Source organism: Canis lupus, chromosome 9 (genome assembly GCF_048164855.1).
Source record: "Canis lupus baileyi chromosome 9, mCanLup2.hap1, whole genome shotgun sequence".
NCBI lineage: Eukaryota > Metazoa > Chordata > Mammalia > Carnivora > Canidae > Canis > Canis lupus.
The window spans coordinates 65714192-65739432 of NC_132846.1; the positions used below are offsets into that span (position 1 = coordinate 65714192).

Sequence of the window (25241 nt, forward strand, 5' to 3'; positions counted from 1 at the left end):
AAAAAATAAAAATCATGTTAATCTTCTTGAGCTGGGAAGGGAAGTCGTCCCCCACCCAGGGACCGACTGAGACCTGGTCATTGGTAATCCATTTTTCCTGGAAGAACAAGGGACTGGGAATACAGATCTACATGGATGGTAGGCAGTGGTCAGCACTGGGGACTAAGCTCCATGAAGGCAGGAGCTTGGGTTTGTGTTTTGTTCACCGTTTTATCTATACCTGGCATATAGTAGGAGCTCAATAATATTCTTCACTTAAATATTCTTGACTCGAGGATGGTCAAGGGCTTGAAAAGCTCGACTTTGGGGATGGATAACAAGGAGGTTCGAGGATGAGGTGTGTGGGTAGCCCTTTTGGAGGAGATCTCATGTGCGAGGGTATGTGTGGGCTCTCAGCCCGTCTATACAGAAGAGGCTCCTAAGAGTCGGATGGGCAATCCCACAGCCTCTTTCCCCAGCCACCCCAGTGCCTTTTCATGGCCAACACTGAAAGGTGTCAGGGACTGGGTGGTTAACCTTATAATTTAGTTTGCAGACTTCAGGACATCAAGTCAAGGCTGTGAATGAACCCGAGGGAAACAGAGCACAGAAATGGATGGAGCATGGAAATGGAGCACTGGCTAGTGAGACACGCTGCTAGGTGTGCACCTGTTTATGCGAGAGGTAGATGCATTCCACGGAGTGGGAGCTGATTGCTTCTGCTACTGTTTTCATTTGGAAGCTTCAATATGGGAATAGAGGTGTGCCCCGATATTACGTATTTAACGGTGTGGACTGTTGGGTGCTCCTTCACCACCCACTAAGCTCCTTTCAAGATGCCCTCCTGTCATGCAGAGGATAAAGCTAAAATGACATTTCCCGACTCCTTTGCTGCCAAGTTGCTGATGTGACCTAGGAGTAGCCCGCTCAGATTCTCCCGCACGGTGTGCAGTATTGGAAGAGAGGGACACGCGGAGACAGCCTGGCGTGGGGCCCCTGTGTGGCCGCGGTGGGTGGCAGTGGAGACGAGACTCTTCAGGCAGCAGCAGCCGTGGCTTCCCGGTTTGGCAGCTTTTTGCAGAGTGGTCCTAGGGCCAGAGATATTCCTGGAATCTCAGACTAGACTCTACTCCTTCAATCCTTCCAACAATGTTGTGAGTCACCTAATACCCCGTAATTTACCTTTTTCTCCTTAAACTAGTTAGAGTGCATTCTGTTGTCTGCAATGGAATCCTGGCTGATTCTAGAAGCCCCCTCTGCAGCAAGGAATTCCCGGGACCCTTGTAAGTGCAGAGGGGACACCCCGGACCCCTAGGAGCAGTTTCGAGACAGCACTTTGGGATCAAACTAGGTATCCTACAAGCTCCAAGTTCAGATGGCTAAAACAAGATGTATCTTCTGAACCCGCCCAGCATGATGGAGGAGGCGACTGGGATGGAGCTGAATGCACAGCTCCCAAGCGCTGTGCAAGCTCTTTGCACACACTGTCTCGCTGAACAAACTTCCAACCACATCCCTTCGTGCCGAATATCATTCCAGACCACTGAAGAATTTCCACAAGTTCACTACCTTGCAGATGTGGTTACTGGGAGCCAAACACAGATCGGGCTGTCTCCAAGCCCACTCCTAGAACAGATCCAACCCCATTTTTAAGGGAGCAGTTTATGGGCAAAAGAGAACCCTCACATTTTCCCCCAAGGCCATAAAAATCTATATTTAAATTTTTTTCTTTTATTTGGAATAATTTTAGAAAAGGTGCAACCGTAGCACCCAGTTTCCATATGCCACTCGGCTGGTCTCCTCCAATGCTAACATCTTATATGACCGTGGGACACATGTCAAAACCAAGAAATTCACACCAGTGCAATGTTATTAAGGAAACTCCAGACCTCATTTGCGTTTCATTCAGTTTTTCGATAATGTCCCTTTCCGGTTCCAGGATGCAATCCAGGATACTGAATTGCATTTAGCTTTTTTTTTTTTTTTTTTTTTTTGTCATCCCATCACCTTATTCCAAAGCAAACGGGCCTCAATTATTTGCACATGCTCCAGGACAGGAAACCCACACTCCCCACACTCGCTGTGAGAAAGGCTGTCGCAGGACAATTTGGAGCAATTTCCTTTGACGTCCACTGGTAGCGGAGCCCTCCTGTTGGAAATTGGCAGCAGAAGGCCACGGTGAAGACCCAGTGGGAGCTGGAAGCAGTGGCCGAGCAGGATGCATGCCAAAGCACAACTGCACTTCGGAATCCCCGCCACGGAAGCCCCGAGCAGGCTGGGGTCGCTCCCCCTGAAGCCTGATCGAAGGAAGCAGGGTGGAGAAAGGTCACCGCAGGAGCAGTGGGAGCCAGGGCTGGCAAGACGGTGACAGATGAGGCCAAGGCCAAGTAGCTGAATAACGTTCTCACCCAGGGGTTTCCACGAAAGATGATGAATCTCTCCAATTAGACGTGTCACGGCTGGGCTTGGAAGCCACAGATGAAAACAGAGGGAAGATAATTACTTCCATAGCATGGTTGGTTGTGAAAAAAAAAAAACAAAACACATACTCATAAAAATGACTTGGGGAGCCTGGTGACTCAGTCGGTTGAGTGTCTAACTCTTGGTTTCGGCTCAGGTTGCGATCTCAGGGTTGTGAGATCGAGCCCCGCATCGGGCTCCGTGCCAGGTGTGGAGTCTGCTTGAGATTCTCTCTCTGCTTCTCCATCTCTCTCTCTTTTTTGCTTCCTCTTGCTCTTTCTCTCTCTCTCTCTCTCTCTCTTAGCCAGAAGTATAAGAACTCCATAAAGATTTAGAAACTATGATTTTCCCACTGAGATCATGTTTTAACACTGAAGTTTCTCACCCAGGGTTTAATGCCTGTTGTGGAAACAAACACGTACAGCCCGCAGTTAGTATAAACGAGGCACCGCACACTTTGATGTTCTGCAGATTAAGGCTTCTTTAGAATCAGCTCAACAGGCCAATGTCATGACCTACAAACACCTAAAGGGCAGAATATCCTGGGGAATGAAGTTCTGTCTTTCTGCACAGCATATGTTTTGTTTGGGGGGACAGCCAATTAGAAGTCGAGGAGCCCCCTTAACCCAGGCCACAAGATTCAGGAGGGTTTCTTCGAGGGCCTTGGGTGCTACTCTAAGGCGATAGCCAGTGGGTCCCAGGATATGTGATGGACTCACAAGTTTCAGGAAATTTCTTGTAGTGAACAAACACTGTTTTTGCTGTAGTCTGGTGGTGGAGAGTCATTCTGTCCTTCGACACCAGCAGCTACCAGCTGGGGCACTGGGACCCTCCTTGGTTCCCTTGCTAGTAAGGCCGACCTTACTATTTATTATATTTAAATAACCAAGCACCCCCTTCTAGCAGAACAGACTCTCCCATCCACCTCAGAGACTCAGAGAGCGATTGGAATGGTGTTGAACTCCAGGGCATGTGCCATGGAACCGGATCCTGCATCAAGAAGATTCCAAGTCCTTCTCACTCACCAATCTGGACACCATGGAATCTGAAACCTTGCCTCAATCTTTCACCAGCCACTTAAGGAGTGAGGGATTAGACACACTTTTCTCATTTGAGAGATCTTCTCTCTCTCCTCTCAATACATGACGGGAGTCGCTTCAGATAACAGAGCGGGAAAGGTATTACAAGCTTTGTTTGAAGTAACAGCAGATTTTTAAAATCTGGGGTTGGCGGGGGTGGATAAAGAATGCAAGAGGCAAAGCCGTTCTGTTTGAAAGCCTTCTCGTGAAAAAAAAAATATTTTTTTTAATTAAAAAGAAAAAAAGAAAGCCTTCTCATGGAAAGTGTTCTAAACTGAAGTGTATGCTTTGTAAACAGAAGATTCTGGATGCAAATTCCCCTTTTCTTGGCAAGCCGTGGCCATTGCCAGGAGGCTTCATTAACAGGTAGTGGATCTGGGGTTCACCGCTGGTTTCTTAGACCTCTCCTTGAAAGTAGGGACAGCATCTTCCCTTCTCCTCATCTGCACCCTCTCTGGGTACAGCCTCCGGTGCATCGTGGGTTCAGAAGCTAGATCCCCTGACCTAAGAACTCGTTGTTAAACAAACCGTCAATGTGGGGCTTTGATCCAAGGGGTGGGACCAAAGTGTTAGAAGGGCCTTCCATTATCTGCCTGGTGCCTGTCTCTGTTTTGGGTCTTCTCTCTACTCAGTGCATTTGGGATTTTCAAAATCCACTTGGCTTACTTGCCCCCCCCCCCCGCCCCCCTGGATTGCAGCCCCGAGGTCTGGGGAGATGCTGGCAGTATTTGTGAAGATACTGATGTTCCCATTGGGCTGAGAGCTGCTATCACCCTGGGGTCAACCTCTGCATAAACAAGGCACTGACTCTGCCCAAACCAGGCACCGACTCTGCCCGGAAATCAGAATATACAAATCAGCCAGCCCCAACCACATGCCCTCTTTCTCCTCATAACCTCTTCAGACAAAACCCCTTGACTTCAGAAAAAGATTTTCCAAACCATACAATGCTTCATAGACCAAAATAGAGATTTTTATTTCCCAACATAAAGCAGATACATTTTTTAAACACATAAAGCAACAACAGAAACACCAAGCTGTCTTTGAGAACACAGCTACTTCCAACCTGAACAACAGAAAGGGGCCGAAAGCTTCAGTGTGACTTTGGAACACAGTACTGAGAAGAGACTAGAAGAGCCCGGCGTCCCTCCCTCTGGAGCAGGGAAGGCTCTAGGCTGGTTGTGGACTTGATATGAACCGAGATAAAACACATATGTTCCAGGACACTCGTTTGGCTCGGATACTGCTTGCTTTCCCAGAAAGCTTAATTTATTGCAAATGCGTGTTTTACAATCACAAATAATATGATGAGAATGGATATGGTCCCCGTGAAGACTGTTTACATAGTAGAACATTCTAAACAGTGAAGTTAGTTTCCTTTTGATGCCAAAACCCACTTATGTGGCATCTACACATACACACACACACACATTCCACCAGGCCAGTTGCCTGGTCTACACTGCATTAACCAGACCAGCCCAGTGGTGTAGACAGCTGGTCAATATCAGGTTAGTGTCACCAGGTCTTTGGGGGCAATGATGGCAGAGCTTTGCTCCTGATGACTTGGCTGAGGGTACAGAGAGCCCAGAGAGAGCCCTGGCCGATGCCTCCAGGTGGGGTTTTGTAGAGGCCTGGACCCTCCCGTGGGAGCGGGGACAAGACATACTAATGAATCCATAAAGCTCACATGCTTTGGAACAAGAGGGTTGGTCTCTTGGACTTGAAATGGAGGGGGAAAGTATTCATTCCTCCAAATCTGGTCCTAGAAACCTGTCATTTTTTCCTGCCTCTGGCACCTAAGGCACTTAACAAATTCTATGAACACCAGTGGCTTCTAAAACACAAAGACACAGACAGACACACAGGGCAAGAGAGACGTGGGTGAACCTAGGACCCATCAAGCTAAGTCCTCTTTCACAAGCTATCCCGAGAGAAAGAGAGAGTATCACCTCCAGACCAGCTTTAGGAAATTTCCAGATGGCAAACAATCTCAGGGGTCAACTGACATTCCCCTCAGTGTGAACGGCAGGGGACAAACAGGTGCTCCCATTAGACGTACAAGATGCTCTTATCAGGGGAAATGTCCTGGGTCTGGCACAGTCATCCTGAGGTTGCCAGAGACCGTGGTATGTCTGTTTTCCAGAAGCCCAGGGCTGGGAACCAGGCTGCATGTCTGCTTCTGGGCAGATATGTGTATTGTGTACATGATACCACATTCACACAGACACACCACATTCACACTCATACACACACACACACACACACACACACTTCCTCTGTCCACTTCTTCCTTGCCAATAAAACCTCTAGACCATGTATGGCCTCATCCCCTAGAGAGAAAGTGACTCTTTTTCCCCTAAGAGAAGAAATTGGAGAAGCTTTAGAGGCAGCAATGTCACAAAACCCACTCTGCCACCTACCCTGTGAGAGGTGGCTTGTCCCTGTTCTTCCAGGGAAGACAAGCACCCGCCCCCAACCTCTGGCCCTCACCCTGGTATAACTTGTCCTGATGCCAGTAAGAGGTGAAGAATTCCCTAGAGGGAGTGGGTATGGGGGAAAGCCCTGCAGCCCCTGGGCCAAGTGTCACCCTCCGCGAGCTAACCGGCCGAAGCAGCCACAGCCTGTGGCTACCAAGAACAGAAATGCAGCTAAGGCTGAAGTTCCATGGAGAGGCCCAGAGCTCACAGTCTCTGAGTTCAAGTCCCGATCGGGCCACTTGCTGACTCCCTGGTTGCTTTTAGGCAAGCGGCTAACCCTCCCTGTGCTCCAGTTTCCACGAGATCATGACCCATGATGCAAGCTTTTAGAAGGAGTCAGGGCCTCAATGGATGTTTCTTCCCTCTTCTTCTCATCAGAACAGCAAGTGGGGTGGGGGAGCCTGCTCATCCTGGCTCTTCCTACCTGGAACCCAGATGAAAAATCGGAGGTAGAGCAAGCACCTAGGGCCATGAGGTAACCAGGAGGAGCGGGAAAGAGAGCTACAGAATCCTTGGCTTTGACATCCCTGAGCTGAGCAGAGGATGCCAACGACTACCTGGCTCGATTTCTCAGGATGAGGTAAAAGCAAAGTTCCTGGTTAACCCACAGCTGGTGGGAGGAGGGATTCTGAGACTCAGGGCTGAATCTGGAGATTTCCCACCACCATCTTCTGGGAATCTTCTAACATCTTAAGCAGCATGGGGATTCCAGGGCTAACTTCCCCTTTAATGGTTGTGGGGAAGCTCCCCCGAGGTCACCCAGCTGTTAATGGCAGAGCTCCAACTGTGCCCCATCCAGCACTGCTCACTGCTGTCACTCTGTCACCTGATGCATTGAGACCTGTCCCCAGCTCTGGAACTAACTCCCTGCCTCACTGGGTGAACAAGAACTGTCGGGACCTCAGTTGGCTCACCTGTAAAATGGGCACAGGTTGGAACAGGACAAGTCTATAAAAGTCCCTACTACCAACAGCCTGGAAAACCAAGTAATTTAGCATTTCCTACTCCATTTTGCTTCCCCTGGAAGTTCTATCAATTCATCGATTATCTGATAATTCATCGATTATCTGCTTTCTGGGCTTAGCTTGTATCACTCACCTACAAAACTAAGGAAAGTGATTTTTGATTGGGAACATCCTAATTTTAAAACTAAAAAAAAAAAAAAAAAAAAAAGAGGAAGAGGCCAGAATTGAGAGTTCTGAGGGGATGGGTAGTATCAGGTGCAAGGAGGTCAAACAGGTTTTTCTGGCATGACAAATGGATTGGCAGCAGCTGCCAATGGTTTTGAGAAGGGCTGTGAGGTCCAGTCCGGCTGGAGAGGGGCAGGGGAAGAGCTCGGTAATCCCTTACCAATGTCTGCCGTGGACACAGTAATAGAAGTACCTGCTGGCGTATTTTGTGCTGGGGCTGTGCTGAGCTCAAAGCTCATGGCCTCGTCCCTCTCCTGTGCTGCTGCCCGGGATTGGTGACAATCAGACTGGGTGAAAGGAATGGGGTCGGGGGAGTCCCACTGGAGTAGCTGAGTTGCCATGAGAGAGGGAATTAGGGCCCAAGTCCAGCTAGGCCAGGGACACAAGAGGCTTACTGGATGTCACTGTGCTATACAGCCCACGAGAGCTGCTCCTTCGGATCCACAGAACACCCTGCACCCCTCCTTAACCCCCTCTGCCCCAGGCACAGCCTCTCGAGGGGGTCCCCCAGTGCGCCTGCTCTGGAGACTAACAGTGGGCAGGAGGTGGGGAGAGGCAGGAGGTGGGGAGGGGCAGGAGACAATCCTAATTCTTGGCCAAATTGATCAAGGGAATGTATACTTCCAACCCAGAAAATCTCCAGGGTGGAAAAGTGGGCTTCTCGGTTTGGTATTTCCAACCACAAATTTTTTACCATGACCCATGATTGCGGATGAATCATTGTGCCAGGAATAGAAATGACAATAAACATGCAGCGTTTGAGGGCTTGCACATCCATGGCTTCCGCCTTAGGCCTTGCCAGAAGCTTCCAGAAACCTTTTCCAAGGCACAGCACACCTCGAGGAACCACCCCTTGACTGAGCGCAGCCCGACCCGGCTCCTGCTGCCATGCCCAGGCCCTGATCTGTCCTCTGCACGGCTTGCCTCACAGCTGCATGGTGACCTCCAAGGGACAGACATATCAGGTTAGTGTCACCAGGTCTTTGGGGGCAACGATGGCAGAGCTTTGCTCCTGAGGACTTAGCCAAGGGAACTTCCAGGGGAAGCAAGACACATGCAGGCCACGGCCTGGGCCATCCCAGCACCTCCTCCTTCCAGCTTCTGTGATGGTGGCTGTGCCACCTCCAGGAGGACAATGGGCAAAGTCAAGCGCAAGGACTCAGTTTGGTTTGGCATCTTCTGTGGCACAAACCCTTCTCCTGGGCTGTGAGCTCCCAGAGGGCAGGGCCTGCAGCCCCTGGCAGGGCTTTTATTCACCTGAATTCTCCAGCACGAGCCTGGCACAGACAAGGGACCTGAGAACGCCTGCTGCGTTGGCTTAAAGACAAAGGCACAGGGCACCCCGCCTGGCCCCGTTGTCACAAACTCCACCGGACTCGCACTCTGTCCACTTCCCAGGGCTCTTTCCTCCCACCCTGAGAGTCCAGCACAAGGCATTTCTCGAGCTGCCCCCTCACATCTCCTGGCCTTCTCCGGCAGGGATCTCCTGGCCTTCCAGAAAGAACAGTGACTTTGGGGAAAACCAACATTGAGTTGGCAGCTTTTAATTTTGTCCTCTAAGGCCCCTGAAAGCATACCCAGAGGAGGCTGCAGCTCACCAGGCCGCCCAACGCCAACAGGAGGAAGGATATGCTCCAGAACATTCCGCATTCCTCCAGGCCGCCCAACGCCAACAGGAGGAAGGATATGCTCCAGAACAAAGGGTTGTCACTTAGATGAAACGTAGAGCAAACCTCCAGGCTTTTGTCCTTATTATGACTATTATTTTCATTTTGTCTTCGGTCAGTGAAAACGTTGCCACTAGTCCTTGTTTCTCAGATAAAAGTTGAGAAGTAAACACATACAGCCTGCTCTCCCTCCTCCCTCCCTCCCTCCTCTCTCTCTCTCTCTCTAATTGTAGCAAAACTGAAATTTACCATCTTCACCAGTTTTAAGTGTACAGTTTGGTGACATCGAGTGGCTGTCCCCTCCTGCCTTCGACACCCATTCGCCATCCCTTCCTCCATTGGCTCTGTCTGCCGTCTCTAACCGGGACAGCTTCCCGGCAGGTCCCCAAAGCCACGTGGGGCCACTCAGTGCCCCCTCGGGGGTCAGGCCCTGGTTCAGGCTCCTCCCGGGAGATGCCATCACCCCCGGGCCCTGTGCTGCCCGGCAGCCTGAGCCAGGGCCCCGCGAGGCAGGGTGGCCCGAACCGCCGGTGGCACAAGCTGCCCAGGTGCAGACCTGCTGTCTCCCGGTGCTGCCCGGGGACATGCATCCTTGGACACTGGGTCCTTGCTGGGAACTCCAGCCAGACGCCAGGAGGTGAGAGGTGGCGAGAGATGCGAGTGAGTCCATGGGGAGCCACTTCCTCTGCATCCTGGGGGGGAGGGTTGGGGTCACCTAATGCACCCGCCCCTGGGGTTCTTCACACCAATCAACAACCACAGCCGAAGTCCCCACCTGGTGCTGGGCACTGGGCTTCCTTCCACTGGGGTCAGCCACGCCTGGGGGTGCACAGGACAGAGAGGTGCTCAGCCCCCCCACAGGCAGAAGTTTTGCCCTGCTTCCCCTGCCGCGGGAAGCGACTGGTGTGAGGTGTCTGCAGAGGACCCCGTGACTGTGCCCCCCGGCGCCCCCGCGCAGAGCCCAGGGCCGGGCCTGCAGGGAAGCACCCCGTCCAGTCCAGCGGGCTCGCTGAGGGGCACGTGCACCCGGGCCCCCAGCCCCCTCCCCCTCCCGCGGCCCGGGCTTGCACGGGGCCGCCCCGGGTTCAGATCCCAGCTCCGCACGGCTGGTGTGTCTGTCTTGACGTGTCAGCTTTCCTGTCTCAGAGAAAGCAGGTGAAGGTGATGCCACCCCCGGGCGCTGTCGCGGGGGTTCGGGGACGCTGGCTCCCCAGGCGCCTACCGAGGGGCCGGGCCCCGCCTGCACCAGGTGCGAGGCGCTCTGCCTTAGGGGCTTTAGGGGCTTGCCGCCTCGGGCCCACGTGGGGCCCCGAGGGTCTCCTCTGCCGCCGCTTCCGCGCATCCCACCCCTCAGCCTTGGGTCCTGCCTGCATCTCTCCCTGTGGAGGCCCAACTGAGGGGGGGGGGGAGGGGAGGCAGCTGAGGAGGGGACCTGCGCCTTTGATCATACTCCTCTTCCTCCTCCTATCCCCTCCCCCCTCCTCCTCCTGTCTCCCCTCCTCCTATCCCTTCCTCCCCCTCCTCCTCCCCTGCCCTCCCCATCCTCCCCTCCTCTCCCCTCCCCCGTTCCCCCTTCTCCCTCTTCCTCCGCCTCCTCCCTCCACTCCTCCCTTTTCTTCCTCCTCCTGTCCTCCCTCTTATCCCCTCCCTCCTCCTCCTCCCTCCACTCCTCCCCTCCTCCTCCTGTCCCCCCTCTCCCCCTTTCTATCCCCTCCCTCCTCCTCCTGTGCCCCCTCCTCCCCCTTTCTATCCCCTCCCTCCTCCTCCCTTCCCCTCCTCCGCTCTTCTTCCTCCTATTCCCTCCCCCCTCCCCCTTCCTCCTCCTGTCCCATCCTCCTCCTCCTCCTCCCCTCCTCCTCCTGTCCTCCTCCATACTCCTCCCTCCTCCCCTCTCCCTCTGCTTCCCCCTCTTCTTCCCCTCTTCTTCTTTCTCTCCCTCTTTCCTTCTCCCTGTCTCTCTCCCTCTCTCTCCGCCCCCCCCCCCTCTCTCTCACACACACACACACACACACACACACACACACACACACAGCTGGGCTGGGTGGAGATATTCCCATTTCTCTCCACTGTCACTCTGGGGACAGAGGAAACAAACACATGCAGGTCCCCCCCCCCGCTCCCCTTCTGGAAAGGCACCTGAAAGCTCTTGGCGGTGGTTGATCGGGGAGCTAGCAAGTCATAAACAGCCTAACTGTCAGCATCCACTTTAAGCAGAAGAGATGACACTTGAGAAGCACCAGCAAATGCTGTTGTTACTTCACAACTGTATTTGTAGGAAAGTAATGAAAATAGCAATTCTCTCTTTAAAACAGTTATGCAAACAAGCAGGCTCTGCAGCCTCATTATCAAAGTTTAAAAAACACCCAGGGACGTTGCCCCCGGCCAGCCCACCCACGGCCTCCCCTCCCTGGCGCGGGCTCATGGGACACAGCTGCCTGGGCCTGAGCGCCTGCTGGGGGGGGGGGGGGTCGCACCACAGTGGGCCTGGGCTCGGGGCTCGGGGGTTGGGGTGGGGGTGCTCAGCTCCTCCCAGGCCTGTGCGGTCAGGGCTAAGCAGTTAGGGCCCTCGGGGCTGGGGAGGGTGGGCCCGTGGGTGCAGGGGCGCGGCGGGCAGGGCTCGACACGGGCGGCCAGGACCCTCCCAGGTCCTCGGTTTCCCTCCCTTTACAGGCCCTTTCCACGGCTCGACACCTGCCGAACCCACAGGCCTGCAGGACCCCCTCTTGGTCTCCTACGAGAGGAGAACAGACGAAATCAGTTTGGAAAGAGTAAGCGCGAGGCATTTACTAAAAGGACACTTAGTGTTGATTTAGGGAAAGCGCGATCCAGTTCTAAGGCAGTTAGGAGCCAGCTGGGGTCCAAGGCTGCGAGGTGGGGGTTAGCGCTCCCGCCCCCCACCCCCGTGCACGGAGCCCCGATAATGTATGCTGTTTTCGTGCCAGGTCTGCTCGCTATAGTTCTTCTCCTCCTCCCTTGACATCACTCTACCACTTGGCACTTTTCACTGCGGTCACCAGGCCCGCCATCGATAGTCACCATTTCTGCTTCAAACCCAGAGAGCGTCCTCTGTCCTCACTGTGCACAAAACAAGAGTAACTGGGGGCTGAGCGAGGGCCTGTGTTGCTCTGCTATGTCCGCAGCTCAGGGGCCTTCTCACCAACATCTGGGCTCGGGGCTTGGCTTCCCGGGCAAGCGGTTGCCCTAAAAGCGACACATTATGATTGCTCCTATGATGGGGGGCGGGGTGGGTGTGTGTGCAAACGTGCCCCGAAATCCCGCTGGACACACCAACTGCTGGACATCCTCCCACCTACAGATAGACGTCGTATATGAAACTAGACACGCCGAGCAGCCACATACAGAGGCTATAAAAATTCTATACATTCTTTCCGAGGCACACAGAAGTACGCCTTTCGTATAAATAGACTAAGACAACACCGTATAAAAAGTGGTTTTGTTGTGGGAACATCAATAGAGTATTTACACCTCCGGGGCTGGCGGACGGTCGGAGAAGAAAGTCACCTGCTGCCCGGGCGGCTTAGGTGGGCGGCGGGCCGCTGTAGCGGAGCATGAGCCGGAAGGAGCGGGCGAAGTTGTTGGCCACGGTGCAGCTGCGGTTCTCCTCCCCGACCGGGAGCAGTAGGAGCAGCAGCAGGAGAAGGAGCAGCAGCAGCTGCAAGGGCAGCGCCACGCAGCACGCCCTCCGGAAGAGGGAGCAGAGTCCTCGCCACCGCCACTGCCACCGCCACCGTGGAGTCTGCAGAACAAAAGCAGGTGTGAGTGGGCCCAGGGCCCCCCCGAGCAGGAGGAGAGGGCGAAGAGGCCGCTGGGCCGGCGGTGGCTCTGGGCTGACCGGCGGACCCTACAGGCCTCAGTTTTTCCAACTGTGAAATGGGGCTAATGTCAGTTCTCCCAGAAACGAAGATCTCTGGTTTTCTCCAACCATTCCAGGTATGAAAGGTAGAAGAAAAATGCAAAGTTGCAGGCTTTGGTTGGCTATTACAGAAATCTTTGCCTGGTGGTAAGAGCCCCGGTTGTAAACCTTGAGAAGGTGGCTCAACTTCTCTAAACTTCAAATTTCTCATCCATAAATACGGACAAAAATGGTACCCACCTGACAGAGTCGCCGTGAGGGTTCATGAGACAGAGCCTGGCACATAGCAGGTACTCAAAGCTGCTGTCATGATTAGTATGCCTCATTAATACGATCACTATCTAAATCATGGTCATTACTACCATGCTCATCATCATTTCCTCCTCTTCCTCTACCTTCTTTGTCACCACCTGTACCATCAACACCACCAATATCACCTGAAGGTCAGACACACAGGTCGGAATGCCTCGTGAACTTCCTTGCTGCAACAAGAAAGTGACCAAAAGACATTTCCTAAATTCTAGAGAAAGTAGTTGGGTTGTGGCCTCATGGGATGTCCTCACTGCCAAAGACTACAGGCCCAAGAGCTGGTTACTCACGGAAGTAGAGGCCTCGTGGCCAAAATATAGCATGATGCAGGGCAGGGGCCTAACTGTCAGGAACCTGGCTGACTAGGTTCCAGGGCAGACTGTCACACAGTATCTGTGTGACCTTAGGACAGTCAGTAACCTCTTTGAGCCATTTCCTTCTCTGCAAGATGGGGATAAAATATCTACCCTCATCTGCCAGGTTGTGGTGAGGACTCAAAGCAAAGTATATTTACATGCCAATTTAAAAGTATATTCGCTTCTATTAGTAGGACTGTTATAGAATGGATCTGTTGGCTCCCTGAAGAACCAAAGGGTCACTCTCCAGGACACTAAAGCCCACAGTCATGTGATGGTGAGGATGATGGTGAGGATGATGGTAAGGATGGTGAGGGTGATGGTGAGGATCATGATGATGATGTGATGATGATGCTAGTAATAATGATGATAGCATGATTATGATGGTGACAATGACAGTGGTGACGGTGATGGCAATAATAGTGATGATGGTGAGGATAATGATGGTGATGGTGGTGGTGGTGGTGATGGGGATGGGGAAGGTGGTGATGATCATGGGGAGAATGATGACGGCGATAGTGGTAGTGATGGTGACAGTGATGATAATGTGGTGATGGTGAGGATGATGATGGTGGTGCTGCTGATGCGGATGGAAAAGCATTGCTGAATGGGAGTGTTCCTGGGAGGTTCTGACCTGGGCACTTCTGACTCTAGCTCTCACACCCGAGTCACCTTACCTGCTCTCCTGCCCCAACAATCTCCTCCAGGTTGCTAACACTTGACCCTATCACTCCAGCTTCAAATGTTCTCACTTGCTGAAGCCCTTTGACACTGATTTTGCAATAACAGACTTCTTACAACCCACAGGGCAGAGAGACCCTCCTGGCTGCGCTGCAGTGACTCCCAGGAGTGGGGTGAGGTAGGTCGCCCGAGCAGCTGAGTGTGCAGGAGTTCCCACGGCTGCCGGGCTGGGTTAGACCTGGCTGGCATGTGCTCTGTTCACTGGCACATGCTTGGCTCACGTGGGGCTGTCTTAGCCTGCGCGGACTCTAACTTGACTCCTTGACATTTCACACTGACTGTCTGATTCCAAATCTCTGACCCACCCAGGAGAAAGAAAAAGAGAGCAACATGCTGCAGGCCCATGGTAGCCTGGCTTTGCAGCAAACTAAAAACCTAATATTAACAGTTTTTCAAATGGAAAATCTGTTTACAGTGTCCTGTTTGTTTGCACTTACATTCCCGGAGCTAACACTTTGCTTATTTAAGTGAGGAGAGGTGCCTGGGCCATGATCCTCTGGGGAAAACATCTCTGAAGTTTCCAAAGTGCGTTTGCATTTACAAGTGTTAACAAGAGGTGGTCTTTTTCAAAAGACTCCCACAGTCTGCCCAGTGGCTCTTCGCTTGGAGCTCACATCTTTGTTGTGAGGGACCTGCCTTCTAAAATGTTCTTTGAAATAAAAAATGCACTTTCGTATGATCCTTGAACACTTAGAACACACAACACACACACAGAGGCATGAGCTACCTTTACCTTCCTAGACGCCAACAAAGAAGTTGATAATCTCAGCTCTTCCCAGACCTGGGAGCTGCTCCGTGCCTCAGTTTCCCCACAGAAATTACTACCTGTGTCCCACCCAGTCAGAACTACCCCAAGACAGAAGGGAAGCAATAAACTCCCAAACCCTTAGGATATAGAAGTGGAGGCTCGACAGCACGTGGTGGTAGGGAGGAACTAGGAGACGTTATATAAGGTAACTACATGCTTGGGGGTCCTTCAAGACCTCATGCAGACTGAAGACTCTGTGGAATTTTGAGGGGTTCAGGCAAGAAGAGTTTATCACAGTAACTCTGACCTAATCTTCTACCCTTGATGAGAGGCGATGTGGGGGAAAAGAAAGGGTTTTGAGTCCTGAGGTCTCCCCTGGCTCTGTCACTCCCTAGCTGTGTTACCTAGGACAGGTCGTCCAGCCTCCCTGAGCCATAGTTCCGTCATCTGTTGGGGAGAAGTCAGAGAATGAGGCCTGCCTGCCTAAGTCAGAAGGATAAATGAGGCAATGCATGCTATGCTCAGTAAATGTCCACTCCCTTTCTCCTCCAACTGGTGGAGACAGGGGCAGATAGGCCACTCCTATGGCCCTACAAGCTTCCCCCTTCACCTGGTGGAGCCAGGGATCAAGGACCCAGGCCCATCGGAGAGTAAAGCACTAGGGATCCCTGGGTGGCGCAGTGGTTTGGCGCCTGCCTTTGGCCCAGGGCGCGATCCTGGAGACCCGGGATCAAATCCCATATCAGGCTCCCGGTGCATGGAGCCTGCTTCTCCCTTTGCCTGTGTCTCTGCCTCTCTCTCTCTCTCTGTGACTATCATAAGTAAATAAATAAAAATTAAAAAAAAAAAAAAGCACTGGCTTCCTTAAATGCCATCTCAACAGTCCCTCAAGGGCCCTCCTGCCACTGGGCCTTTGCACAGGCTATCCCTTCTGTCTGGAATACTAATCTCCCTCCTTTGTCTAATGCACCTGGTGAGTTTCTACTGATCACTCGAATTTCAGCCTGTGAGTGGCTTCCTCGGGGGGACCGTCCCTGCCGTAGACCACAATAGCCCCATTACACATTTTCATAGCCCCAGTACCTTTCCTTTGGATGACTGATTAAAGTCTGTGGTCCCCTTGACTCCCCTTGACCTTAATTTTGTTCAACAAATATGTGCTGAATGAATGAAACAGTGAATGAAAGAGTCCCTCCTCCCTTCCTGGGCATCTGACCACCTGTTGCTCCCTTGGTGCCCATCGTGTGAGCACGCAGGTAGGCACTGACCACTGGCTGTGGCTGTTCTCACTGCTCAGAGGCTCTGCCATTGATGGACACCCCGAGCACAGGCCCCAGGCCCAGCGGCTTTTGTTCTGCCCCCCTACCCAGCCCCGGTCTCCCTGCGAGGTCACACAGACAGGCCCACAGCACCAGTATCGTTCCACGCCCAGGCTCTGCCCACCATCCTGCGTGGCATTCTCACAGGGAACAACTTAGCCACACCACCAATGAGGGTCAGCCCAGGCCCGGGGTTGCCAGTCAGCCTTGAGCTGTTGAATCTGGTCCCATCCTGAGCCGGGGCTCCGAGTATGGGAGTCACACTGCATCACCCCTGGGGCTCGCAGGGGCTTTCCTGGGTGCAGGCGGGTGCTCCTTCACCACCACAAAGGTGCTTCCAGGCCACCGCCAAGAGTGATGGGCAGGGGCCAGCTTTCCTCTGTTAACTCAAGACGGGCCAGCCCCCAGGCCTCCGTGATGCTCTCACTAGCAATTTGTCTGGTCCCTGAGGGTCCCTCTGGTGGCCTGCAGTGCCACATGCAGACTGGCTTCCTTTCCCTGGGTTTCCCTCATAAGGGGACCCCTCCCCATCTGTGCCAGTGGGTCTCAGGGCGGCCAGGGTTTCCTGGGCTGGGGCCTGCTCACCATGCCTGTGATCATTTCCTCACTAACTGCTCACTGCCGAAGCACCGAGGTAGCCCCAGATTCACCTCCTGTGAGACCTCAGGGGCTCTGGACAGTTGCCAGGCAGGGACAGGATGGCTGGCAATGGCTGGGGTGGGGCTAGGTTCATTTTATCTCCTCCCCGGGAGGCTCTGCACATGATGGTCAGGCCACAGATAGTATTTTTCCAGAACCTTGAGTTGGTTTTGGAGGGAGATGGGAGGTAACACCATCTGAGCTGGCTTTTAGGAGGTGGTTTAGTTAATCAGCGGCGAGGACCTCTGGACGGAGTGACCGGAGTGAGGAGAGATCTTGTCATTACTCAGGCAGGGACAGAGACTCATTTGGGAGCAGATGTATATGTATATGGCTTCTTTCCTACCCCATCCCCTCCCTTCCTTCCCTCATATCTCTCATCTGAGTTCCATCCATGGCCAAGCTCTGAGCTTAGGACCAAGGTTGGTGAAGGTCTAGGATGACCTGGAGACATCCAGCTTGGGAATGTGAGTGGTTATGATGTTTTTCACTGATGCAGGGACCAGGCTTTGGTTGGGTGCAGGGAATACAAGGAGGTCAGCTTTGGACATGCTCAGTCCAAGGGTCTATGGGACTCCCAAGTAGGCATCCAGCAGATGGTCGGGCCTTTGGGACTGAAGCCAGAAGGGAGACCTGGACTGGACAGATGGACCCAAGAGAGCGGGAGGCCTGGAGTCAGCAGCAGATGCAACTGCCCAGATGGGTCATGGGAAGAAAGAGGCTGCAGAAAGCCCCATAGATCCAACCACTGAAGAAAGAGGCCCTATATTTCCAGCGTCTCTAAGCAGTGCCCCACAGATGACTTATTAATTACAAACCAAAGGACAGCACTGTATAGGGGAGAAGCCTGGCAGGCACCCCCTTAGTCACGTGGTCAGAGTTAGCATCAGTGATGTTGGGGCCATAGTAACATCGTGTGTCTCCCAGGAAGACGCGCGAAGAACACAGCATCCCTTCTATGACATTCCTGCCAGAAATGCACAGCCCGATTCCAACTGCAAGGAGTTATCAGGGAAATGTGCCTTGAGGGACATCTTATAAAATCTCTGACCTGGACTCAAGGTAAAGGTCAAGAAAGATGGAAGAGTAGTTCTAGCCTTGAGGAAACCAAAGACATCTGCCAGCTGAATGCAATGGGTGGCCCTGGACTGGACCCAGCACGGAGGAGAGAAGCCTATTAAAAGGCCATAAGTGGAATATTAATATGATGGAATATTACTCGGTGACAGAAAGAAATGAGTTATCAAGCAAGCCAAAAACCAGACAGGAGCCTTAAATGCATATTATCAAGCAAAAGATGCCAATCTGAGAAGGCTCCATTCCGTCTGATGCCAGCTCTATGATGTTCTGGCAAAAACAAAACCATAAAACAGAAAGTGGTTTCCAGGGGATGGGCTGGGGGCGGCATGATAGGTGGCACATGGGGATTTTTAGGGCGGTGAGGCTGCTCTGTAGGGTAGGAGGATGGAAGAAACGTGCTATTACACATTTATCAAAATCCATAGAATACACAACACAAAAAGCGACCCCTGACGTAAACTACGAATTTCAGTTAATAGCGATGCGGCAATATTGGCTCAGTGATTGTAACCCACAGACCGTAGAAATGCAAGATGTTAATAATAAGGGAGGAACCCTCCGTATGATCCACTCGATTTTTCTATGAACCTAAAACTGCTCCCCCAAAAAATCTCTATTAATTTTTTAAAAGGCTATGGAGGCAGCTTTAAAATTTTGAATGTGGGCTCTGCCTTCAGTAAGGGAATTTCATCCACACTGGGTTTTGTCTACACCCAGTATGTGAACTGGGAGAAGTAAAGAGAGAGGCACCCACGAGAGTGAGGAGAACAGGAGTGGCTGTGGGCGGGGAGCGCGGTCACCAACCCGGCTGCCCAGAGGCCAGAGACACGCTCACTGGGCGTCGTGAAGCAGTAGCTCCTGTGACGTGGCTGGGGTGAATTTCAGAGGAGCGGGGGTGCCCAGGGCAGGGGTGCTGGGTGATGGGAAGATGAGCACAGAGAGCTTGCCTGGATTTCTGAAGTCAAAGACAGGTTTCAAAAAGTTGGTGTCAGAAGAGTTTGCATGGACTATGGACTCTCTCTCTCTCTTTCTTAAAATTTTATTTCTTTTTTTTTTTAATTTTTATTTATTTATGATAGTCACACACACAGAGAGAGAGAGAGAGGCAGAGACACAGGCAGACGGAGAAGCAGGCTCCATGCACCGGGAGCCCGACGTGGGATTCGATCCCAGGTCTCCAGGATCGCGCCCTGGGCCAAAGGCAGGCGCCAAACCGCTGCGCCACCCAGGGATCCCATCTTTCTTAAAATTTTATTTCTTTATTTGACAGAAAACGAGAGAGAGACAGCACAAGCAGGCAGGGGGAGAAGCAGGCTCGATCCCAGGACCCCGGGATCACGACCTGAGCTGAAGGTTAACTGACTGAGCCACCCGGGCGCCCTGCGTGGACTCTTTCATATGCAGGCAGTAGCCAGTCGCTTCTGGGCTCAGGGGACAGACAGGCAGACAGGGCCCTGGTATAACACAGCACACAGGTTGAGGCCCATCCCGGGCTGTCTCCTTTTCAGGGTCAGAGACTGCAGATCCCCAGCAAAGCCCAGCCCCTTGGCCAAACTTAGCCCCCAAAGCGACACAGTGAATCACAGGGCGACCAAGTCAAGTCACATCTCCTCTGCCCCCACGCCAATCGGGCCTGCTCTCATGGATGGAGAAGGTGCCAAGAGGCCGTGCTGCTCCCACTAAAAGGAGAAGGTGTTTGTGAGCAGCAAAGCCCAGGCAGGTGAGCATTCCAGTGTGGTGCCTGGCACACAGCAGAGATTTTTTTTTTTAAAAAAATCATAGTTATCATGAAGACGCTTACCATCTAACGTGGGAAACTCACTAAGGCTTCCTGAGACTCCGCAGCAGAGTATTTCGTCTCATCTGGGATGCCTGTTGTGAGGTGTGTCATTATTAATATCACAAACCGCTCAGAAAGGACACAACCAGCCAAGGTGGAGCCTCTGACCGGAGACTCCTCATAAACCTGGGGTACCTGGGGGCCCGTGCCTTCCGCACCAGGGGAAATGGAAAGGGGAGAACGAGGAGATATGAGGTATCATCTTGGTGCTGCGTGAAGCGAGGGGGATTCCTCTTCTCTGCGAATGTGAACTGCAGCCTGGAGCTCCCAGAGGCTGGGCATTTGCATTTACACAAGCAGTGTGAGCCAAGGGAACACAAAACAGAACGCCACCCGCAAGCAAAGATTTTCAAGCCCAAATCCTCGCTGAAAGGAGTAATCATAATAAGCCACCCAATATTCCAGAAACATGAAAATGTGAAAAATCGTGAGCCTTAAGACCTACGAGATACGATCAAATAAATAGGATGCTGCTTTGGGTCGCTCCATGTCTGGGGCGACATCCCCAGAGCTCCCAGCGTGCACGGGAGGTGTTTGCTCTCCGCTCCCGCAAACTGGCACACTTGGCCCTGCCCCACTTCACCCAGGCAAACAGAAACACTGGCAAATCTGTTCTTCAACTCCAAGTTTGCCTCAAGAAGGACTGCACCACCTCCCCGGGCCAAGGCAGGGATTCAGCTGACTCACGGCCCAATTGCAATTTAAAAAGCAATTACATTTCATGTGCCTGAATGCTGCAGGCCTGTGTATCCGGTGCCATGGAGCTGGCAAGTGTGGAGGCAGCTGCAAATTTAATAAATCTTAATTATCATGTTTATACAAACAAGCAGGCTGAAGCCATTGACGTCGTTGGAGCTTTCAATGACTTGGTGCACGGAGAGAAAAAAAAAGTGTGGAGAACCAACTGCTCATAAATAATTAGCTTTGGGGCAGTTTTTTTCCCCTTTCCTTTTGGACTAAAAATCACATATGAAATGTTTTTAAGCTGGCAAGATTACAAGGCCTGAAGACAGAGTCTATATTTTGCCTTTTAGGCCTGCGTGCGTGTGTGCACGCGTGCTCGTGTGCACATAGGTGAATGCACATACGGTGAGCAGCAAAAACCACACGAGGGAGGTGTCCTCCCACCCCCTAGAAGTATTATTGTTGCCTTTGTTCTCATTAAGATAAGCAGGGGCAGGGGCACAGAAGTCTTACATGGCAATTATGAATCCACTGTGTTCAGGCTGTTACAAGAACTCTGCCTACTGTTAGCTCAGTGGACCCTGTTTCTGTTCATCGGAAAACTGTGGCCGAGTGACTTGTCAACAGTCACACCCGCTAATGGTGGATCCTAAATTCAAATCCAGTTCGCCAAGCCGTGGTTCTCAGAGTGTGGTCCCAGGCCAGCAGTAGCAGTGTCACCTGGGACCCTACTAGAAATGCAGGTTCTTGGGCCACCTTAGACCCAATGAATCAAAAACTCAGGGTGGGACCCAGAAATCTGTGCTTACTTGGTCACATAAGTGAGCCCAAGATGACCTCTTGCACATCGGTTTGCAGGCTGCTTACCTCTTCACAGCGGGCTTCACAGAAGCCAGCCTGCCAGCACCAAACTCAAATTTTCACATATCCAATTATTTTAAACATAGCCTGAATAAGCCTATTCTTTAGCCACGTAGAGCCTCCTTGCTTTGCATACCCTACAAAAGTGTGCCCAACATCTGCCCCTATAAAGACCCCAATCCACTGCTGCCCTTTGGAGCACCTGCCCCAGAGATGGGCCACTACGCAGAGCACCACAGTCTGGACCTGCGAGCCCTTCCTCCTAGGTACCCTCACCCAGCCAGGACGGGTTGTTCACCAGGGCAGGTCTCTGCTCTCATGCTCACTGGTGGATCCCAAGTGCCCAAATCAGTGCTTGGCACAAAATCAGTGCTCAGGAAATCCTTGTGAAATGAATGAATGAATGAATGAGAGACAACAAATGAACACAGGGCTGTGGATACTCCACATTAAGCCAATCACAGGCTGCCAGGAAACTGAGCCTGCTCTGGAGGCCTGGTGTCCACAACCACGTGCCCCCCCTACTCAGAGGCATTCAGTAAGCACTTACTGTGTGCAATGCATCAGGGGACCCAGACAGGACTCCCATGGATTGTGCCTGGGAGCTCCAGATCAGATGGGGGCTCCCCAGTGAGGACCTTAAAGTGTGGAGGCCTCCAGGAGCCACGAGGCTGCACTGTGTGAGCTACCCACCCCCCCCCCTCCCCTTCCTTCCTGATGCTCTTGTCCCTTTCTTGAGGAGGCTCTCTGTTATTCCAAATGGAGGGGGCAGGGGAGGAGACCAGGACTTTGGTCTCTCTGAAGAATTCTACAAACAACAGTTCACACCACCTATAGAATTCATTCATGAAGTAACGGCAGCATTGATAGTTCCATTTTACAGGTAGGGAAAGTAAGCCCCAAGAGGCAAAGTGACTTGCCCAAAGCCATAAAGTTAGATGATGCACTAGGCCCAAAGCACGGCATTGGTCTTGCGACTGCCCCACGCAGTCCAGGGGACACTCACTCTCTTGCATGTGGGAGACATGAATAGCAGCTGGGGTGGGGGAGGTTCCTGGGTGGCTCAGTGGTTGAGCATCTGCCTTCAGCTTAGGGCATGATCCTGGGGTCCTAGGATCGAGTCCTGCATCGGGTTCCCTGCAGGGAGCCTGCTTCTCCCTCTGCCTGTGTCTCTGTCTCTCTCTCTGTGTGTCTCTCATGAATAAATAAATAAAATCCTAAAAAAATTAAAAAAAAAAAAAAAAAGCAGCTGAGACCAAGAAGAAATCCTGCAAGGCACCTGGAAACAGATGCCATGGCATTAGGGATCTTGAGGAACCCAGAGCTCTTTGGAGCAGAGCATACTGAAAGCTCCCTTCATTATGGGCCAGTGCTCGGCAGAAAAACCAGTGTGTTCCCTTGGAAAAGGTGACGTCAATTTACACTGGGTTTTCCCTGAAGTGGGGACACCCACCAGGGATGTGGTCTCCAAAGCACAGTGTGGAAAGTCAAGATGCGGGCTTTGGAGCCCGAGGCCAGAGACCACCCAGAAGCTGCACACCTGTGCTGAGCGAACCATTCCAATCCTGTCATGCCTCAGTTTCCCTATGCTCAAGTGGAGGGAATAATGCCTCTTGGAGTGTTGATGGGATGGTTACATGAGATGCCCTAACCACGACTCAGGACAATTCCTGGCACACAGTGGACAGTCACCATGTAGCATCTAGAGTAACAGTAATTGTTCCTCATTATGATTATTATTATTATTACTGCTGTTACTGTGACTGCTTCGGCCTGCAAGCACACGGGAGGGGCTCTGAGCACTTCTTGGCGGGCCTACATGGAAACACCTGCTGGTGGAACAGGACAGGCACAGCCATGCCTGCTCTTTTGTCTTCCACTGAGCCCCGTATGCCCCCCCACTGCTCCGTGGCCACACGATCCAGGGTGCCTGGAATGGTCCGGGTTTCCTGAGACAGTCCGGGTTTATACCTGTTGTCACAACATAACTATCACTACTGTCCTGGTCCATTCCCACCACATGGTTTTGCCTGAAAAACTCTAGGGTCCCTCTTCTACCACGGGGGTGTCACAGCTGAGTACATTCTGCATGTTCCTGGGGCTTCCTAAGGACCCCGGGGGCCCAGCACAGGGTAGCCCAGAGCTCATTCCCTAGAAATGTTCCTCGGGCCTCATGGAACCTTCCAGAAAGCCCAGGAGTTCGGCTTCAGCATCGCAGGCCTACCAACCTCCAGACGCCCTGCCCTCTAGCGTGTGGAACAGATGGCAGACACCGTACCTTTTGGAATCCGGTCGGCTCCCCTGGAGAACTCTGTGTCTGTTATTTTCGGGAAGGAGAGGAAAAGGGGAAAAAAGACGTTAAGTGAGTGAAACTCAAATCCCAACAGAGCCTGTAATGGAATATTCGTTCTGTCAGGGGAATGTTTCTTTAAAACTTCTGGTCATCTGGATAGGCTGAACCAGCAGGTGATTCGATTTAATGAGCTTTTTAACGCACTGCAGGCCCAGGTGGGATTCCGTCTGGGAAGGCCTGGGCCGGGGCCACCTGGCCGGGGCTGCGCTGACACCTAGTGGCCAGGATGGCTGCTGCGGGGACCGCTGAGCTGGCTTGGACACTTGGCATCTGGGGTCTGAGGGCCCAAGGGGCCCTCGGAGGACATCTCAAACAGCCCCCCATCGCGAGCTAACCCTTGAGCCTCAGTTTCCCCCATTGCTTATTAGGGAATAACAAGAGTACCTCCTTTATAGGGTTCTTATGAGGACATCGCATGTCGCAAAGCCTCTCATGGCTATTGCTATTGTTTTGCTTAGGGTGGACACGGGGACACAAAAGGGGAAGGCACTTGTTCTGCATCTAGAGCGAAGGAGTGGAGGAGCAGGGCTGGATCCCAGGGCCCCGGGCCCCGGGGGAGCACTCTCCTCTATCGCGCCTTCCACAGCGGGGCGTGCTCAGTGCTGGCTCTACTCCGTGACCCCAGGAGTTGGGATTCTCAGAGTCTCGGCTCTCCCTTTAGAGACTGGAGATGGTGACTCTGCCGTAAGGACTGAACGGGGTCCTGAAGGTTTCAACTCGCTAGATGCCGAAGTGCTCCCCGAACATTAACATGATGGCTACTGCCGTCACTCCTGGAGCATCGGCCACAAGGGGTGGCAAGATGGCCACATGACACCTCGCAAGCCAAGCACCTAGGACCTGTGAGCCTCTGTTGCCTCTCTTGGAGTGGTCACCTCAGTCTGGTGAGTGGAGGCACAGGGCAGAGTGCGTGTGGCCCAGCGAAGTCTCCCCAGATGAGCCCAGGCTCAGCCAGAGTCCCACCCCTGGAGCCCAGGACCTGGGCTTCCTCAGCACCTACCAGCAGGTAGCCAGAGTCCTTGAGTTTGGACTTGTACAGCATCCACCGGTAACGCAGGTCTTCCAGTTCGTCTGAGGTCCCCCTTGCTGGCCCGAGATGAAGGAGGTCCTCGAAGAGTTGCTGACCTTCTGGTACCCGAGTCTCCAGCTCCTGTGGGGAAAAGGCACAGCTGCACTGCTGACCTCCACGGTCATTTCCATTTCTGACATTCTAGAACCAAGTCCTCCGGAGCGCTTGACATAAGAGTTGCCATCATTATAAAAGCTACCATTGATGAACATGCTTTTCTGTTGGCATGTTTAAGCCTGACAGAGTGCTATTGGGATTGGACAGATGTTTCTATCCAAATATAGTACTGTGTCACCCCAGGATGGCACCTTTCATCATCAGGACTCCCAAGGGGCAGTGATGTGGGGTTATGAGTGGAGCTCTAACTCTGAGCATGTGGGTCTAAATTCTGGCTTTGTAGCCTACTTTCACCCCATCCTACTCGTAATGCGATATGGGCAGTTTGCTTAGCTTCACAGAACCCACTAGAATGTAAGCTCTACAAGAGTAAGGGGGCTTAACCTGGGGCAATTGCAA

At 52.5% G+C, this 25241-nt stretch overlaps 1 protein-coding gene across 7 annotated transcripts in view; it reads right to left on the reverse strand.

The window, feature by feature from the left end:
- Window positions 1-1690: 1690 nt before the first annotated feature.
- The window catches only part of SYNE3 (spectrin repeat containing nuclear envelope family member 3), a 106337-nt gene continuing 82786 nt past the window's right edge, over window positions 1691-25241 (reverse strand). For 2 of the 7 annotated variants that reach the window (XM_072839821.1, XM_072839820.1), the window contains 3 exons: window positions 24657-24806; window positions 23582-23620; window positions 12210-12609 (listed from right to left, as the gene is read on the reverse strand). In XM_072839821.1, coding sequence (XP_072695922.1) covers window positions 12391-12609; window positions 23582-23620; window positions 24657-24806 — 408 coding nt within the window. In that variant the 3' untranslated portion in view covers window positions 12210-12390. Of the gene's footprint in view, window positions 2839-11096; window positions 11584-12209; window positions 12610-19719; window positions 19791-23581; window positions 23621-24656; window positions 24807-25241 lie in introns of those variants that run through there. The other 5 variants (XM_072839817.1, XM_072839823.1, XM_072839819.1 and 2 more) reach the window with 5 other exon arrangements.